A 20,156-nucleotide genomic window follows, 5' to 3' on the forward strand; every position below is an offset into this window, starting at 1 on the left:
ACTTGCAAGTTACACAGTTTTTCTCCGCTCTACCTCCGATAGGAGCACCTCCAATTCACATTCTTGCTTTTGCCAATGTTTTTTCGTTTGGTTTTGCCAAAGTAGAGTCATTACCATATTCATAAGGGGGAGGAGGCAGGGAGGAGTCGCAAGTCTTTGTACATGAGGCCCCAGGTGCACATGTAAGCTGAGATTGCATGCACAGGTTTTTATGCATAAACACCTAACCCCGCCCCTCACAGTGACATCACTAGCTTTACTGTGCATAAGTCTGAGACTGCATGTTGAAGATTCCATGTGTAAGTCTGCAGCCAGATACTATTGGGATAATTCAACCAACAACCATTACCACACCTTAACGGATAGCAAACAAGTTCACCATAGTCTTTCCTCAAACCATGCTCCTTTTCAAAATGCAGTGATGTGATTGGTCAGGGGGCGTGTCAGTCAAATCTGCAGCCGGATACTATTGGAATAATATAACTAGCCAACCATAATCGCACCTTGAATGGATATCAAACATTAGATATTTTTAAACAATTTCACCACAGTCTTTCCTCAATCCAGACTCCCTTCCAAAATCCAGTGATGTGATTGGTCAGAGGGTGTGCTCATCAAGCGCTGCTGGCCTATGGGGTGTTCGGCTGGAGCAGGTGCCAGCAGGCCGTCTCCACCTGCGCTCTGCTGCACATCTCTCTCCAGTGCTGGCTTCCCGCCTCAGAACCTTCACAGCCAATCAGAACACGACCTAAAATGCAACTCTTCGCGTACAGTCGTCCCTGTCAATCAAAGAATGATGTCATAACTCTGCTGAAATGGTGTTTAAGGTACTAATGAAGTTATAACTAACCAGAGTGATGTTGTTAGCTCACATTGCTAGTTTTGTGGTGAACAATTAATCTGTGCATGTCATTAAAAAAATAATAGTTTGCCCTTTGTAATCTTTAATTGAAATCTGGAAAATGCACTTGTGAGATTAAGTCTGTCTGAGGAATTGGGCGGGGCTAACACATTTAACCACACCCCTCCAGCTGTCAGTTTTTCAACAAACAGAAATGGTGAGCGGGAGGAGGAGTCTGTTAGGTTGTAATAACTCTCCTCAAACCCTTTTCTACATCTTTTATGAATGATACGCCTACTTTACTACATCCAATCAGCTCACAGTGGAAAAAAACAAGCCACTCCCACTTTTAGCTCATTTAATATTCTGTTTCTTAAGGAACTGCATAACAATACAGAAAAAAAAACAGTCGCAGCTTCTGGTTCATTCTGATTTTAAAGGTCCCTGAAGTTGTATTCAAATTAATAGATTTTTACGAATATAAGTGGACTGAACATAACACAATTAAGTTGTCCCCAAAAACACCTTAGAAATTGTGTTGCTTCAACTCATTTTAGTAGCTTGAGCAAGCAGCAAAAGTCATGTTTTGAGTGTGTGCGCTCCTCCTGACCTGCATGATGATGAACTCCAGCATCAGGGTGCTGATGTCTCCGGCTGGTAGATCGAACAGAAAGGGAGCGTTCCAAACCGGGTTCAGTCCACTCGAGCCCTTGGTCTCCTTAGTGCTGATGACTGTACCATCCTGAAGCAGGTTAATGATGACGGAGTGATCTACAGGAACAAGCACACTCACTCAAACACCACCGTCTGAACACCTGCAACCCTAAATCACATTATTCCTCTATTAGACACCTTTGGTCTAAATATCTATCGTCTCATCTATCCATCTGAATAACTATCCATCCCTCCATCCATCCATCTATACATCCATATACATTTTTATCCATCCATTTCTCCGAATAACAATCCATCTCTCCATCCATCCATCTATACATCCATTTAAATATCTTTCCATCCATCCATCTCTAACTATTCACCACTCCATCTCAATATCCATCCCTCCAAACATACATCTTTACATCCATCTGAATATCCATCCCTCCATCCATACATCCATCTGAATGTATAGCCATCCATTCATATATCCATCTGAATATCTATCCATCCATCTGAATATCCATCCATCCATCTTAATATCCATCGCTCCATTCACACACAGAATATCTATCTATCCATTCATCCGTCGATCAGAATATCCACTCATCCATCCACTCATCTATCAATCAGAATATCTATCCCTTTACTTAGTACCCACTCATCCATTCATCCAATTATCAGAACATGTATCCACCCACTGAATATAATCAATCACAATATCCATCTATCAAACCATCCTTCTGAATATCCATCCCTCCATCCAAACATCCATCTGAATATCCATCCATCCCTCCATCTGAATATCCATCCACCCCTCAATCTGAATATCTATCCCTCCATTAGAATATGTTTCCATCTATTATCTATCAACTCATCCATTCACTCACTAATCCATTCATTCTTCATTCATCGATGTCATTGGCCCATGGACCTTTCCTCCTTGTTGTCAAACTATTTCATAACTAAACCGAGGTAATTCAATCATAACTTCATGTTAAACCAGCTATCCTAACATTGTTTATCATTATGTGGCTCTTCTTGGATTCTCAGAAGCAGTAGAAGTTTTTAAAATGTAAAACAGGAAATACATTGGGACAATTGTTTTGGTTTACATCCCTCAAAATAATCTATAAGTGGTCATCAGTAATTCAGTTTCCATACTTTATTCTACTCTGTAAAAAGGCTTTGACACAATACTAAAACACTTTAACTGACTTACTTTACTTAGCGATATTTAACTGCAAGTTAAATTGCCCAAAGTGATTCACGCAAGTCAGAGAAAATTAAAATAGACATATGACATGGAGACAAAGTGCAAACGTTAAATTAAAAAGATTTCACATCAAGCATTCATTAAAGCACATCAAATGCTGAACTAAAACATGTCTGTAAAAAACAAACGTGATAACAGCACAAATATAGATCGATGACACCGACAGACCTGGAGTCCCAGGCATCCTGGAGAGTTTGGGCAGGTTTTGGGCTTTCCTGACCATGACTTTAATGCGGTGTGCCAGAGTCTGATGCTGCAGCAGAATCAGGATCTGACCCAGAGAGCGCAGCAGACACACTGGAGCTCCCACTGCAGCCTGACAACTCTGACTCTGAACACACAAAAACACTGTCATTAACAACATCTGTATACATTCAATGAATATCTACACACATCCATCTGCTGATCTATACATCCATCTATCTGTCCAAAAAATATCTATCTATCTATCCATCCATCCATCCATCCATCCATCCATCCATCTATCTATCTATCTATCTATCTATCTATCTATCTATCTATCTATCTATCTATCTATCTATCTATCTATCTATCTATAAAATATCTATCTATCTATCTATCTGTCTATAAAATATCTATCTATCTATCTATCTATCTATCTATCTATCTATCTATCTATCTATCTATCTATCTATCTATCTATCTATCTATCTATCTATCTATCTGTCTGTCTGTCTGTCTGTCTGTCTGTCTGTCTGTCTGTCTGTCCGTCCATCCATCCATCCATCCATCCATCCATCCATCCATCCATCCATCCATCCATATGAATATCTATCTGTCCATCTATCCATTTACAATCTGAATATCCATCTATCTGTCCATCCATCTATCCATCCATTTGAATATCCATCCATCCATCCATCTATCCATATGAATATCTATTTGTCCATCTATCCATTCACAAAATGACTATCCATCTATCTGTCCATCCATCCACACATCTGAATATCTGTATGTCCATCCATCCATCCATCCATCCATCCATCCATCTGAATATCTATCTGTTCATCCATCCATTTATCTTAATATCTATTTATCTGTCCATTCATCCATCCACTCATCCATCTATCCATCCGAATGTCCATCCATCCATATGTCTATTTGTCCATCCATCCACTTACAATCTGACTATCCATCTATCTGTCCATCCATCCACACATCTGAATATCTGTATGTCCATCCATCCATCCCTCCATCTGAATGTCCATCCATCCATATGAATATCTATTTGTCCATCCATCCATTTAGAATCTGAATATCCATCTATCTGTCCATCCATCAATCCATCTGTTCATCCATCCATCCATCCATCTTAATATCTATTTATCTGTCCATTCATCCATCCATCCATCCATCCGAATGTCCATCCATCCATATGAATATCTATTTGTCCATCCATCCATTTAGAATCTGAATATCCATCTATCTGTCCATCCATCTATCCATCTATCCATCTGAATATCTATCTGTTCATCCATCCATCCATCCATCTTAATATCTATTTATCTGTCCATTTATCCATCCACTCATCCATCCATCTATCCATCCATCTGATAATCTATTAAGTGGTCAAACATAACTGTCTATCCATGCATCCATATATTGATCAAAATATACATCCATCTATCTCTACATCCACTCAATATCTCTCTATCCATTCATCGATCAGAATAATCAATCCGTCCATTGGAATATGCATCCATCTATCCATCCAAACCAAAGATGTATTTTAGACTAATGAAGAATATTAATGACTACTACAGTATTTATATTTTATGTAGTCATATGACAGCATCACCTTTTCTGTCTTTTATCACAATATATGTCATTTTCAGGATGTTGATATCAGTGTTGGGTTTAATTAGTTGCAAATGAGTGAAAACGAGTGAAACTTATCATCCAGAGGAGTGCATCAGCAAATGCAAATCCCTACAGGCACAGGCGGAGGGTAAACAAACTCCAGGGTAAGACTAAGATATGCGCTGCCCTTTAATGCATTTAAAAAGATTTGCGACCGACCAAGAAGAGGTTTAAACCTCTTCAAACGTCTATTATTTTCAACACGCACATTAAATTATTTTAATAAACTAACCCACTGATCTACACTACCGGTCAAAAGTTTGGGGTCAGTTTATTTATTTTTATTATTACTTTTATTTATAAATTGAATTAAAATAATTCTGTTCATCAAGATGGCATTTATTAAATATTAATTTTTAAAAATATATTCATTAAATATTTATTACTTACTGTATGCAGTTTCAAATGAAATTATTATTCCTTGTTGCTTTTATTACTATTACCAATATTAATAATAATAATAAATATAATAATTAATATTAGAGAGGACGCAGCCCTCACTATTCTTCTGTCCTAGGCAGCCGCCCTAGGTCGCCTCTGAATGCGCCGGCCCTGAGAATACGAAATCATTCTCTTTTTCACGAGGCCAATCGAAAACCGAACTTGTAATTCAGCAATAATTATTTGACCTTTAAAATGTAAAACTCCAAACGATTGCCTAAACAAGAATCCTCCACTATAGGCTAGACTACGTTACAATCAAACTACCAATTTAATGCTGAAAACAAGTTAAACCAGTGTAATATATTATTATACCCCTCTCGTAATACTCATGTGTCGTTTTATTACTTCTGTCCTTGACCAGCAAATCAGAATAGTCCGCTGACCAGCACTTTTGGTTTGGTTTTCAGAGCTGCTGCTAACTCCAGTAATAAACAGCGCTCATCAGAGTAACGTGCGGGGTTGGACAGTTCCATTTTTGTGCGGAGGGGGACTTTAAATTTGATTGACAAACCTACAATAGCTAAAGTGTTGTGTTAATCATCAACATTACATTACATTCTTATTACGCCTTACACCTGTTACATGTTTTAATGCATTTTTTTTCTTTGCTGCTATCTCCATGGTCTCTGGCAAGGGGGAGGGGCTAAGCCTTCCCCAGCCTTACACACGCTCCGCCCATGCCTACAGGACATGAAGCATCCAATTTGTCTAATAAAGGACCATGAGTGTGCAAGAGTGACTGAAGCTGTAGTCCTGCTGTTCTGGATCTGCTCTGGCATGAGTCCACCATTCTGCAGGACACACTAACACTGCACTTGTTAGCATGCTAGTCACGCAGTACTACAATCCCACAGCTATAGCAAACTGTAGAGTTGGCTGCTGGAAAAACTGAAGCAACCATCCATCCATCCATCCATCCATCCATATATTCTGCCTGTCAATCCATCCATCCTTCCATCCATCCATCCATTCTGCCTGTCAATCTATCCATCCATCCATCCATCCATCCATTCTGCCTGTCAATCCATCCATCCATCCATCCATCCATTCTGCCTGTCAATCCATCCATCCATCCATCCATCCATCTATTCTGCCTGTCAATCCATCCATCCATCCATCCATCCATTCTGCCTGTCAATCCATCCATCCATCCATCCATCCATCCATCCATCCATCCATCCATCCATCCATCTATTCTGCCTGTCAATCCATCCATCCATCCATCCATCCATCCATTCTGCCTGTCAATCCATCCATCCATCCATCCATCCATCCATTCTGCCTGTCAATCCATCCATCCATCCATCCATCCATCTATTCTGCCTGTCAATCCATCCATCCATCCATCCATCCATCTATTCTGCCTGTCAATCTATCCATCCATCCATCCCGCCTGTCAATCCATCCATTCATCCCATCAATCCATCCATCCATCTATCCCATCAATCTATTCATCCATGCATCCCTCTGTCCATCCATCCATCTGTGCACCCATCCACTCATCCATCCATCCAGCCATCTATCCATTTTAACCATCCATTCATCCCTTCGTCCATCTATCCACCTATCCACCTATCCATCCACCCATCCATTTATCCATCCATCCGGCCATCCAATCTGCCAATCATCCATCCATCCATCCATCCATCACATCAATCCATCCATCCATCCTGCACATCAATCCATCCATCCATCCTGCCCATCAATCCATTCATACAATTTGCCCATCAATCCATCCATCTATTCATCCATCCATCCATTCTACCCAACCGTTCATCCATGCATCCTACCATCTGCTCATCCATTCATTCTGTCCACCCATCCATCCAGCCCATTAATGCATCCATCCATTAATTGGACCCATCTGTTTATCAATGTCCTCCATTTATCCACCCATCCATCCATCCATCCATCCATCCATCCATCTATTCTGTCTGTCAATTCATCCATCCGCCCATCTATCCCATCAATCTATTCATCCATGCATCCCTCTGTCCATCCATCCATCTGTGCACCCATCCACTCATCCATCCATCTAGCCATCTATCCCATCAATCCATTTTAACCATCCATTCATCCCTTCGTCCATCTATCCACCTATCCATCCACCCATCCATTTATCCATCCATCCGGCCATCCAATCTGCCAATCCCTCCATCCATCCATCAATCCATCATGCCCATCAATCCATCCATACATTCTGCCCATCAATCCATCCATTCTACCCATCCGTTAATCCATGCATCCTACTATCTGCTCATCCATTCATTCTGTCCACCCATCCATCCAGCCCATAAATGCATCCATCCATCAATTGTACCCATCTGTTTACCAATGTCCTCCATTTATCCACCCATCCATCCATCCATCCATCCATCCATTCTGCCTATCCATCCATCCATCCATCTATTCTACCCATCCATTCATCCATGCATCCCTTCGTCCATCCATTTACCCATCCATTCATTCTGTCCATCCATTCATCCATCCATCCATCCAGCCCATCCATTGTACCCATCCATTCATCAATGCCCTCCGTCAGTCCGTCCATCCATCCATTCTGCCCATGCATCCATCCATCCATTCTACCTATCAATTTATTCATTCTGCCCCTCCATCCATCCATCCATTCTGCCCTTCCACTCATCCATGCATCCCTCCATCCATCCATCCGCCCATCCATCCATACAGTATATCTATCTGAATATTTATGTCCATCCATCTGTTTGTCTGTCTGTCCATCCATCCATCTGTCTATCTGAATATTTATATATCGGTCCATTCCTCCATCTTAGCAAAGACAATTTTACTGGATCAAACATAACTGGAACCGTTTTTACAAATCATTTATCTGATCAAAGAAAACACATGAAGTGAGCAGCTGTAAACATGTGTAAACAGTACCTTCCTCAGCCTCCTCCTTGCAGGGTTGAGTTGTCGAGTAAAGCTGATAGTGTGATCAGATTCCCACTGGATTTCAGCACAGGGCATCTCCAGTTCTCCCAGCGGTGTCTCCCTGAGGCCGGAGAAATCCCTGCTGGAGACACTCAGTCTGAGGGTACAGGTCTGGAGCTCCTGCACTGACCACACCTGCAGACTGACCACCTGCGCTGGACACTCGGCACTGAGGCTGCGGCGGCGTCTGTCATATTAGCAAACGACAATCAAAACTAAGACTAAAACTATTGGTCAAAAAAACATAAACATTTTCATTAACTGAAATAAAATAAAACAATTCACAATTAATGAAAACTAAAAATATTAGTCAACATATAATAAAATGAAAGAAAAAAAAGAAATGACTCTCCCCAAATCCTTTTCCTCATCTTTCTGCATGAAACTTTGCTACATCCAATCAGCTCTCAGTGCATAAAAACAAGCCACGCCCACTATTGTCTCATTATATATTCCGTTTCTCCAGGAACTGCGCCACAATACAATTAATCTGTTTTTAGACCACTTCAAAACTTACCTGTTCAGTTTGGCCTATTAATATTATACTAATAGCTTTGTTGATTGCTTTATTTCTAAATACACTCACCGGCCACTTTTTTAGGTACTGTTCGTTAACGCACATTACTAATCAGCCAATCACATGGCAGCAGCTCACTGCATTTAGGCATGTAGACATGGTCAAGACGACCTGCTGCAGTTTAAAGTGAGCATCAGAATGGGGAAGAAAGGGGATTTAAGAGACTTTGAACGTGGCATGGTTGTTTGTGTCAGACGAGCTGCTCTGAGTATTTCAGAAACTGCTGATCTACTGGGGTTTTCACACACAACCATCTCTAGGGTTTACAGAGAATGGTCCGACAAAGAGGAAATATCCAGTGAGCGGCAGTTCTGTGGGCGCAAATGCCTTGTTGATGGCAGAGGTCAGAGGAGAATGGCCAGACTGGTTCCAGCTGATAGAAAGGCAACAGTAACTCAAATAAGCACTCGTTACAACCGAGGTCTGCAGAAGAGCATCTCTGAACACACAACACGTCCAACCTTGAGGCGGATGGGCTACAGCAGCAGAAGAACACACCGGGTGCCGCTCCTGTCAGCTAAGAACAGGAAACTGAGGCTACAATTCACACAGGCTCACCAAAACTGGACAATAGAAGATTGGAGAAACGTTGCCTGGTCTAATGAGTCTCCATTTCTGCTGCCACATTCAGATGCTCGGCTCAGAATTTGGACTCAACAACATGAAAGCATGGATCCATCCTGCCTTGTTTCAGCGGTTCAGGCTGGTGGGGGTGGTGTAATGGTGTGGGGGAGATTTTCTTGGCACACTTTGGGTCCATTAGTACCAATTGAGCATGGTGTCAACACCACAGCCTACCTGAGTATTGTTGCTGACCATGTCCATCCCTTTATGACCACAGTGTCTCCATCTTCTGATGGCTACTTCCAGCAGGATAACGCACCATGTCATAAAGCTCCAATCATCTCAGATTGGTGTCTTGAACATGACAATGAGTTCACTGTACTCAAATGGCCTCCACAGTCACCAGAGCTCAATCCAATAGAGCACCTTTGGGATGTGGTGGAGCGGGAGATTGGCATCATGGATGTGCAGCCGACAAATCTGCAGCAACTGCGTGATGCTATCATATCAATATGGAGCAAAATCTCTGAGGAATATTTCCAGAGCCTTGTTGAATCTAATCCGGTACTAGTAAGGTGTATCTAATAAAGTGGTCGGTGAGTGTAAATATCTATCTTGTTTATATATGTTGCTTCTCTTGGTTTTATTTCTGTTTTTATAAATCCTCTCTTTATTTTTAGTCTTATGTACAGCACTTTGGTCAGTCTTGTTGTGGTTTTTAAATGTGCTTAATAATTAAATGAACTTGAATATGCGTAAAAACAAAAATGGTTGCAGCCAGGACCTTTACTAACCTGAAAAATACAGCAAAGATTAAAATAGTATCAAAATAAAAACTAATTTAAAATACAAAAATAGAAATAACCTTTGCTTCCGGCCAGCCTGGAGAGTTTCAGGGCAAAGCGGAGGCAGACTGGCAGTAACCTGCATCCCATTGAGTCTCCTGGAGCCCCGAAAAACCCCCAAAACACTGACCGTCAGTCTGCCATTGGATGATGAATACAGCAAAGTGAAACTAATAGATGGTATGGATCTGCTAGAGCCGTAATGTCTGTCATTATAGACGTTAATCTTGCTGTTTTCCGAGTTTAAATCATCATCAATTCTGCTACGAGACTTCACCGACAGGCTGAGTTTAGGTATAGTTGGAAGTGAGGAACGTCCACGAGCTGCAGGTTTACTTAATTTACAGGTAATTACAGGTGAGCTTAAGCGTCGCAGGCTGAAACGAGATTTCGGAGGTCCTGGGAGAGACGACATTGAAAGATCATCTTCTGAACTGCTGTTTACTGATGGGAAATCCAGAACGTCTCCGTCCAGCTCCTCATACTGCTGTTTGATTGGCTGAGTGATGATGGAAGGGGAGGGGCTTAGAGTGACCGTCACATGATCTGCAGGTGGGGGAGGTGCAGATAGTCCCACCTCCTTGTCATCCTTGGGGTGGAGCTTATAGTGATAATAACAGAAGATGCAGCCAATCAGCAGGCAGAAACAGAGGACGGCCAAACCAACAGCCAATAAGATTTGGAGATGCACTGGTGAAACAAATACACACACATATATTGGTCACATTTTATTTCAAGGTACAATTCTTGCTATTAATAAACCATTAACTATAAATATACACCCCTACTCGTGCCATGGGATTATTAATGACCACAGAGAGTCAGGACCTCGGTTTAATGTCTCTGAAAGACGACACTCACTTCCAGTAGTGTCTCCTTCACTATACTGGGGCATTAGGACTCACTCAGACCACAGGTTGAGCGCCCCCTGCTGGCCCTGCTAACAGCACTGCAGGGTGATATGGCTGTGGACCACAATACTACAAAGAACCACAGTAATGTCAACAAAACTGCTATTTTTTTTCAGTGTATACATTACCCACATATAGTGCATTACAGTACGAGTATGACTGGGCATTGTGATGGTAAATAGCGTGAGTGTGTATACCGTAATGCAGAATGACTGAATAATAATAATTAATCAGTTAAATGACTCACAACACGACACAAAGCTCAGCTCGTGCTGCCCACTGCAAGAGTGCATTAAAAATTCTGCTGCACTGAGAAATCAACGCTCACAGTGAACACTAGAGCCACACACACATACACACACACATACACACACACACACAGATTCAACAGAGTGTAAAACTGAGGGTTGTTTACTGCGTTCGAGTTCTGTCCGAATGCAGTTCATCATTGCTGAAGGCATTAATGCTGATGGAGGAAATGGCCTTCAGTGATTAGAAACAGAGCCATAGACTGATGTCGGACCACAGACACTTCATTACTCCATTAATACTATTTTAAGTATTCACTGTACTTTATAAAGTATTTATTGTATTTGAAGTATTTACTGTATTTTTTAGGCATTTACTGTATTTAAGTTATTGCTGTATTATTTCAAGTATGTACGGTATTATTTAAACTATTTACTGTATTTTTAAGCATTTAATGTATTCTTTTAAGTATTTTCTGTATTTTTAAAGTATTTACTGTATTTCAGTATTTGCTGTATTTTTTAAGTATTTACTGTATTTTAAAAAATATTTACTCTATTCTTAAAGTACTTACTGTATTCTTTTAAATATTGACTGTATTCTTTTAAGTATTTACTATATTTTTAAGTATTTACTGTATTTTTAAAGTATTTATTGTATTTAAGTATTTACTGTATGTTTTTAAGTATTTACTGTATTTTAATGCATTTACTGCATTATTTAAAGTATTTACTGTATTTTTAAAAGTATTTACTGTATTCTTAAAGTACTTACTGTATTCTTTTAAATATTGACTGTATTCTTTTAAGTATTTACTGTATTCTTAAGTATTTACTGTATTTTTAAGTATTTACTGTATTTTTAAAGTATTTATTGTATTTTAAAAAGTATTTACTGTATTCTTTTAACTATTTACATGTATTTTTAAGTATTTACTGTGTTTACGTATTTACTGTATTTCAGTATTTACTGTATTTTAAAAGTATTTACTGTATTTTTAAAGTATTTACTGTATTCTAAAGTATTTACTGTATTTTTAAAAATATTTACTGTATTTAAGTATTTACTGTATTCTTAAGTATTTACTGTATTTTTAAGTATTTACTGTATTTAAAAAAAGTATTTACTGTATTCTTAAGTATTTACTGTATTTTTAAGTATTTACTGTATTTAAAAAAGTATTTACTGTATTCTTAAGTATTTACTGTATTTTTAAGTATTTACAGTATTTTAAAAGTATTTACGGTATTTTTAAAGTATTTACTGTATTTTTAAAGTATTTACTGTATTAAGTATTTACTATATTCTTTTAACTATTTACTGTATTTTAAAAGCATTTACTGTATTGAAGTATTTTCTGTATTTTGAAAGTATTTACTGTATTTACGTATTTACTGTATTTTAAAAAATATTTACTGTATTCTTAAGTATTTACTGTATTCTTTTAACTATTTACTGTATTTGAAAAGCCTTTACTGTATTGAAGTATTTTCTGTATTTTGAAAGTATTTACTGTATTTAAGTATTTACTGTATTTTTAAAAATATTTACTGTATTCTTAAGTATTTACTGTATTCTTTTAACTATTTACTGTATTTGAAAAGCATTTACTGTATTGAAGTATTTTCTGTATTTTGAAAGTATTTACTGTATTTTAAAAGCATTTACTGTATTTTAAAAGTAATTACTCTATTATTTCAAGTATTTATTGTATTTTTAAAGTATTTATAGTATTTAAGTATTTGCTGTATGTTTTTAAGTATTTACTGTATTTTTAACGCATTTACTGCGTTATTTAAAGTATTTACTGTGTTTTTAAGTATTTCCTGTGTTTAAGTGTTTACTGTATTTCAGTATTTACTGTATTTTAAAAGTATTTACTGTATTTTAAAAGTAATTACTGTATTTTAACGCATTTACTGCATTATTTAAAGTATTTACTGTATTTTAAAAAATATTTACTCTATTCTTAAAGTACTTACTGTATTCTTTTAAATATTGACTGTATTCTTTTAAGTATTTACTATATTTTTAAGTATTTACTGTATTTTTAAAGTATTTATTGTATTTAAGTATTTACTGTATGTTTTTAAGTATTTACTGTATTTTAATGCATTTACTGCATTATTTAAAGTATTTACTGTATTTTTAAAAGTATTTACTGTATTCTTAAAGTACTTACTGTATTCTTTTAAATATTGACTGTATTCTTTTAAGTATTTACTGTATTCTTAAGTATTTACTGTATTTTTAAGTATTTACTGTATTTTTAAAGTATTTATTGTATTTTAAAAAGTATTTACTGTATTCTTTTAACTATTTACATGTATTTTTAAGTATTTACTGTGTTTACGTATTTACTGTATTTCAGTATTTACTGTATTTTAAAAGTATTTACTGTATTTTAAAGTATTTACTGTATTCTTAAGTATTTACTGTATTTTTAAAAATATTTACTGTATTTAAGTATTTACTGTATTCTTAAGTATTTACTGTATTTTTAAGTATTTACTGTATTTAAAAAAGTATTTACTGTATTCTTAAGTATTTACTGTATTTTTAAGTATTTACTGTATTTAAAAAAGTATTTACTGTATTCTTAAGTATTTACTGTATTTTTAAGTATTTACAGTATTTTAAAAGTATTTACGGTATTTTTAAAGTATTTACTGTATTTTTAAAGTATTTACTGTATTAGGTATTTACTGTATTCTTTTAACTATTTACTGTATTTTAAAAGCATTTACTGTATTGAAGTATTTTCTGTATTTTGAAAGTATTTACTGTATTTACGTATTTACTGTATTTTAAAAAATATTTACTGTATTCTTAAGTATTTACTGTATTCTTTTAACTATTTACTGTATTTGAAAAGCCTTTACTGTATTGAAGTATTTTCTGTATTTTGAAAGTATTTACTGTATTTAAGTATTTACTGTATTTTTAAAAATATTTACTGTATTCTTAAGTATTTACTGTATTCTTTTAACTATTTACTGTATTTGAAAAGCATTTACTGTATTGAAGTATTTTCTGTATTTTGAAAGTATTTACTGTATTTTAAAAGCATTTACTGTATTTTAAAAGTAATTACTCTATTATTTCAAGTATTTATTGTATTTTTAAAGTATTTATAGTATTTAAGTATTTGCTGTATGTTTTTAAGTATTTACTGTATTTTTAACGCATTTACTGCGTTATTTAAAGTATTTACTGTGTTTTTAAGTATTTCCTGTGTTTAAGTGTTTACTGTATTTCAGTATTTACTGTATTTTAAAAGTATTTACTGTATTTTAAAAGTAATTACTGTATTTTAACGCATTTACTGCATTATTTAAAGTATTTACTGTATTTTAAAAAATATTTACTCTATTCTTAAAGTACTTACTGTATTCTTTTAAATATTGACTGTATTCTTTTAAGTATTTACTATATTTTTAAGTATTTACTGTATTTTTAAAGTATTTATTGTATTTAAGTATTTACTGTATGTTTTTAAGTATTTACTGTATTTTAATGCATTTACTGCATTATTTAAAGTATTTACTGTATTTTTAAAAGTATTTACTGTATTCTTAAAGTACTTACTGTATTCTTTTAAATATTGACTGTATTCTTTTAAGTATTTACTGTATTCTTAAGTATTTACTGTATTTTTAAGTATTTACTGTATTTTTAAAGTATTTATTGTATTTTAAAAAGTATTTACTGTATTCTTTTAACTATTTACATGTATTTTTAAGTATTTACTGTGTTTGCGTATTTACTGTATTTCAGTATTTACTGTATTTTAAAAGTATTTACTGTATTTTTAAAGTATTTACTGTATTCTTAAGTATTTACTGTATTTTTAAAAATATTTACTGTATTTAAGTATTTACTGTATTCTTAAGTATTTACTGTATTTTTAAGTATTTACTGTATTTAAAAAAAGTATTTACTGTATTCTTAAGTATTTACTGTATTTTTAAGTATTTACTGTATTTAAAAAAGTATTTACTGTATTCTTAAGTATTTACTGTATTTTTAAGTATTTACAGTATTTTAAAAGTATTTACGGTATTTTTAAAGTATTTACTGTATTTTTAAAGTATTTACTGTATTAAGTATTTACTGTATTCTTTTAACTATTTACTGTATTTTAAAAGCATTTACTGTATTGAAGTATTTTCTGTATTTTGAAAGTATTTACTGTATTTACGTATTTACTGTATTTTAAAAAATATTTACTGTATTCTTAAGTATTTACTGTATTCTTTTAACTATTTACTGTATTTGAAAAGCATTTACTGTATTGAAGTATTTTCTGTATTTTGAAAGTATTAACTGTATTTAAGTATTTACTGTATTTTTAAAAATATTTACTGTATTCTTAAGTATTTACTGTATTCTTTTAACTATTTACTGTATTTGAAAAGCATTTACTGTATTGAAGTATTTTCTGTATTTTGAAAGTATTTACTGTATTTTAAAAGCATTTACTGTATTTTAAAAGTAATTACTCTATTATTTCAAGTATTTATTGTATTTTTAAAGTATTTATAGTATTTAAGTATTTGCTGTATGTTTTTAAGTATTTACTGTATTTTTAACGCATTTACTGCGTTATTTAAAGTATTTACTGTGTTTTTAAGTATTTCCTGTGTTTAAGTGTTTACTGTATTTCAGTATTTACTGTATTTTAAAAGTATTTACTGTATTTTAAAAGTAATTACTGTATTTTAACGCATTTACTGCATTATTTAAAGTATTTACTGTATTTTAAAAAATATTTACTCTATTCTTAAAGTACTTACTGTATTCTTTTAAATATTGACTGTATTCTTTTAAGTATTTACTATATTTTTAAGTATTTACTGTATTCTTTTAAGTATTTACTGTATTTGTAAAGTATTTATAGTATTTACTGTATTTTTAAAGTATCTACTGTATTTCTTTGAGTATTTACTGAATTCTTTTAAGTATTTACTGTATTTGTAAAGTAATTACTATATTTTTAAATTATCTACTGTATTTAAGTATTTACCATTTAAAGTGTTACTGTATTTTTTATTATTTTGTGAGAAAGTGTTTTTGTTGTTTGGTTGAAAAATGAAATAAAATAAAAAAGGTTAGGGTCAAAATTATTATGATCCCTTAAACATTATTATTATTATTATTATTATTATTATTACTATTATTATTATCATTACTATTATTATTATTACTATTATTATTATTACTATTATTATTATTATCATCATCATCATCATCATCATCATTATTATTATTACTATTACTATTATTATTATTAGTATTATTATCATTATTATCATTACTATTATTGTTATTATTATTATTATTGATTGGCTGTTGTTTAATGACTTGCTTAATTAACACAATTAACCTAGTTAAGCCTTTAAATGTCACTTTATGCTGAATACTAGTATCTTGAAGAATATCGTCAAATATTATATGCTGTCATCATGGCAAAGATCAATTGAATTAGTTATTTAAATTATTATGTGTTGAAAAAACAGGCTATACTAAATATATATATATATATATAATTAAATTGCCAAAAATAATTCTGTCTTCTGTATATGAACAGAATTTTAAAAGTAGTTATATAAATGTTAATCATATTACAGATAATAAAATAAATAAAGCTTGCTGCTGTTGTCTTTATATTGTATTGTATATCAATAGGCTACTTTGCATGTATAGATTTTAAAAACCCATGTGTGACATATCAGCATGTTCGGTTATAATAATAATAACAATTAAACAATTAAATACACATTTAAGTTCAAAATAAAATGCTGCTCTTACCTTCGAGTGGCACCTGCATATTTCCGGAGTCAGAAAAGCACTGCTGAGGGGGGCTCACGCATTGAGCTCAGTGCACGAGCCTCTGCGCGAGCACGCTATCGGATTGTAATATCGTGAACGCGCGCCACTCACACGCGCCGCTGCGCACAAATCAATGCGGTTTTGCCGATGAAGCGTGATGGGACGAGACAGTCTGAATCAGCGAAGAAATGCAGGACAAGATTATAAATAGAAGCGTAGTATAGATTTAGGGTAGTTTTTTACGTTTCCCTCCATATCTTTGAGATCCTAACCCTCCTGTTGTGCGTAATATGATGCAGATCTATTTAATTGCAGTCCTCAAATTTACTTTGCATGAAGAAACAAGCTCATCTTCATCACACACTCATTCGTGACACGTGCAAATGTAAGTTGTCAAATGTCAAATGTAGTTTTTCCTTCTTAAGTCTGTTACAGGACTAAAAAAGACTCACTGTATTTACTAAATGTTTTTAAGTGGCTGCAAACTATTTATATGGGCTGAATTTAATCAAGCAATCAGGCCTGCAGGCAGCCTAGTGAAATGGGTGGCTCTTTTTTCTTAAAAGCTGGACCTTTTTGCAGATATTCAACTCATTTTCTATTTAATTATGAGGTTTAAATACTGCATTTATAGCAGGCCTGTAGCCAATGGGGGTTCCCCTCACTGACAAAGGTCCAGAATTTATCCATACACAAGCTCATTTGTCCTATTTTGCCTGCTATGCCATCATAATTGGTGAAAATAACCATCGAAGAAGGTTTTAAGACCAAGCAGAATCCTCTTTTGGCTGTTGCTTTAGCATGACTGAGGAAAGTTATGTGCTGCTGGCCAGTTTGTGTTCGCCTAATAATCGACAATATGGCTAGTTTTTAATCTATAATATTTAATCAATAAGCTTTTAATTAAAACATTTTCTAATAATATGATGTATTTGAAAAGTAAGTATTATTCTCGCTTTTTTTTTTGCTCTAAATTTTTAGGAAATGTTTTTGGACATCAAAAAAGTGTGGTTGATGACCATCCGACAAGCTAATCCAGCAAAAAATAGTGCTTAAAACCTCATAATTATATAGAAAATTAGGCATATAACTGCAAATGTTTATCTTTTAAAAAAGAAGAACCCCTTTCACCAGACTGGCTACGGGCTTGTACAGTATAGTGACATTTTAAGCACTATTATTTGCTGGATTCGCTTGTCGAATGATCATTATATAGAATATAGAAATCTGTTATGGTTTAAAATCAATCACTGCAGCTTATTGTCATTTATTAGGCAATCAACAAACTGGTCAGCAGCTCAGTGAGAATAAGAAACAATTAAAACATGTTGGATGTTTTCTTGCACAGCTGGATGTTGGACCCATGATAAATAATAGTTTACTCCTGAAAAATAAATTCTGGACCTTTGTCAGTAGGGGTTGGGTCTACTAGACTTCCCGAATACCCTCCCGAATGCATGTTCAACTGAACTTGAACATGCAAATTTTGCAAAAACATTTTATTTTTTTGCGGGTTCCCACACAGGTTTCAGCATCTCATTTATATACACTGTGAACATCAGCTACGCTAATTATTCTCTTTATTCTCCATTTCCACCTGGGGATACTCTTCCCGAGGCCCTCAGACTATGCAGAGTCACTGATTCGATCCAAGACCAACGACGAGATGATCCCAAGGTTTCCATAATCCTGGACCAGGCCGTATCCTGAGCAGCTGCTGTGGTGGTCATAGAGAAGTGGAGAACATGAGACTGATTCCTGTGACGCTCCAGAGACAGACGAGTCTTCGCTGAGGCCAGCTTCCAGCCTCCGCCGCTAAGACTGCAGCTCTGCACAAGACGTTTGGCCAGAGGAGAAATTAAAATGGTCGTGCCCAACTGAGCCTGGTTTCTCTCAAGGTTTTTTATTCACTTTCGTCAATTATTGAAGTTTTTCCCTCTCCGCTGTCGCCACTAGCTTGCATGGTTCAGGATCTGTAGAGTTGCGCATCGTTGGATTTGCTCTTCAGTATTTAGACTCTCAGTAGTGATTATTAAACCACACTGAACTGAGCTCAACTGAACTGAACTTAAACACTACAAACTGAACTACACTGTTCCTATTTACTGTGACCTTTTATGTGAAGCTGCTTTGACACAATCTACATTGTATAAGCGTTATACAAATAAAGGGGAATTGAATTGAATTGAATATTTTTTTCAGTGTATGTTAAATTATGAGCATGTGTGTTTAAGTTAAAGAAGTCTCCCCATTACAACTATCCCCAGTCTCCCCTATGCAATTTCCACATGATAATAAATCAATCTAAAAACATGTTTTGCAGGTGTTATAAAACGTTTCGCAGCTTCTGTTGTTAAATATATGCCTAAAGTTAGCTAAATTTAACATTTTGGTATGCTTTTCAGAATCTAAACTGAATCATAATTGTTCATTCATTCATTTTCCTTCGGCTTAGTCCCTTTAATAATCAGGGGTCACCACAGTGGAATGAACCGCCAACTATTCCATATATGTTTTACACAGCAGATGCTTTTTCAGCCACAACCCCACACTGGGAAACACCCATACACACTCATTCACACTCATACACTACAGCCAATTTAGATCATCAATTCTCCTACAGCGCATGTGTTTGGACTTCGGGGGAAACCGGAGCACCCGGAGGAAACCCACACCAACATGGGGAGAACATGCAAACTCCACACAGAAACACCAACTGACCCAGCCGGGACTCAAACCAGCGACCTTCTTGCTGTAAGGTGACAGTGCTAACCACTGAGCCACCGTGCTGCCCAAACCCTAATTATTTACAATAAAATAATGTAATAAGAAAATATCAGCTTGCATGCAACATCAATAGCACAACGGCGTAATTTAATGTCTAAAAATCAATGGAAGTGAATGAGAGCAGAAGCCTCTGGCCAAATGACTCTAATGTCTGCACACGCTCATATGCAGAATAAGGTCAATACTGAAATGAAAACATATAAATACAGTTAAATTTGCTTGGGGTTGGTGGTAACATTTCACTGATGTTACAGCTAATCAAGAGTTTTGTAATTACAATGACCCAGAGTCTTGCAGCCATGAACTTGCTCACCTTATACAGCTAAAACACTAGCACCAA

General features: G+C 35.1%; 1 protein-coding gene across 1 annotated transcript; it reads right to left on the bottom strand.

Moving 5' to 3' along the window:
• Positions 1 to 228: 228 nt before the first annotated feature.
• On the bottom strand, positions 229 to 17,057 carry LOC130245885 (synaptotagmin-4). Its single transcript, XM_056478673.1, has 6 exons — positions 17,009 to 17,057; positions 10,058 to 10,727; positions 8,001 to 8,238; positions 2,940 to 3,102; positions 1,452 to 1,612; positions 229 to 779 (listed from the first exon to the last, which is right to left on the bottom strand). Exons 1-6 carry the CDS (start codon positions 17,025 to 17,027, stop codon positions 630 to 632), a joined length of 1,401 nt encoding a protein of 466 aa, XP_056334648.1. The 5' UTR covers positions 17,028 to 17,057; the 3' UTR covers positions 229 to 629.
• Between the last annotated feature and the right edge of the window lie 3,099 nt (positions 17,058 to 20,156).

This window comes from Danio aesculapii, chromosome 18, assembly GCF_903798145.1.
Source record: "Danio aesculapii chromosome 18, fDanAes4.1, whole genome shotgun sequence".
NCBI classification, from domain to species: domain Eukaryota; kingdom Metazoa; phylum Chordata; class Actinopteri; order Cypriniformes; family Danionidae; genus Danio; species Danio aesculapii.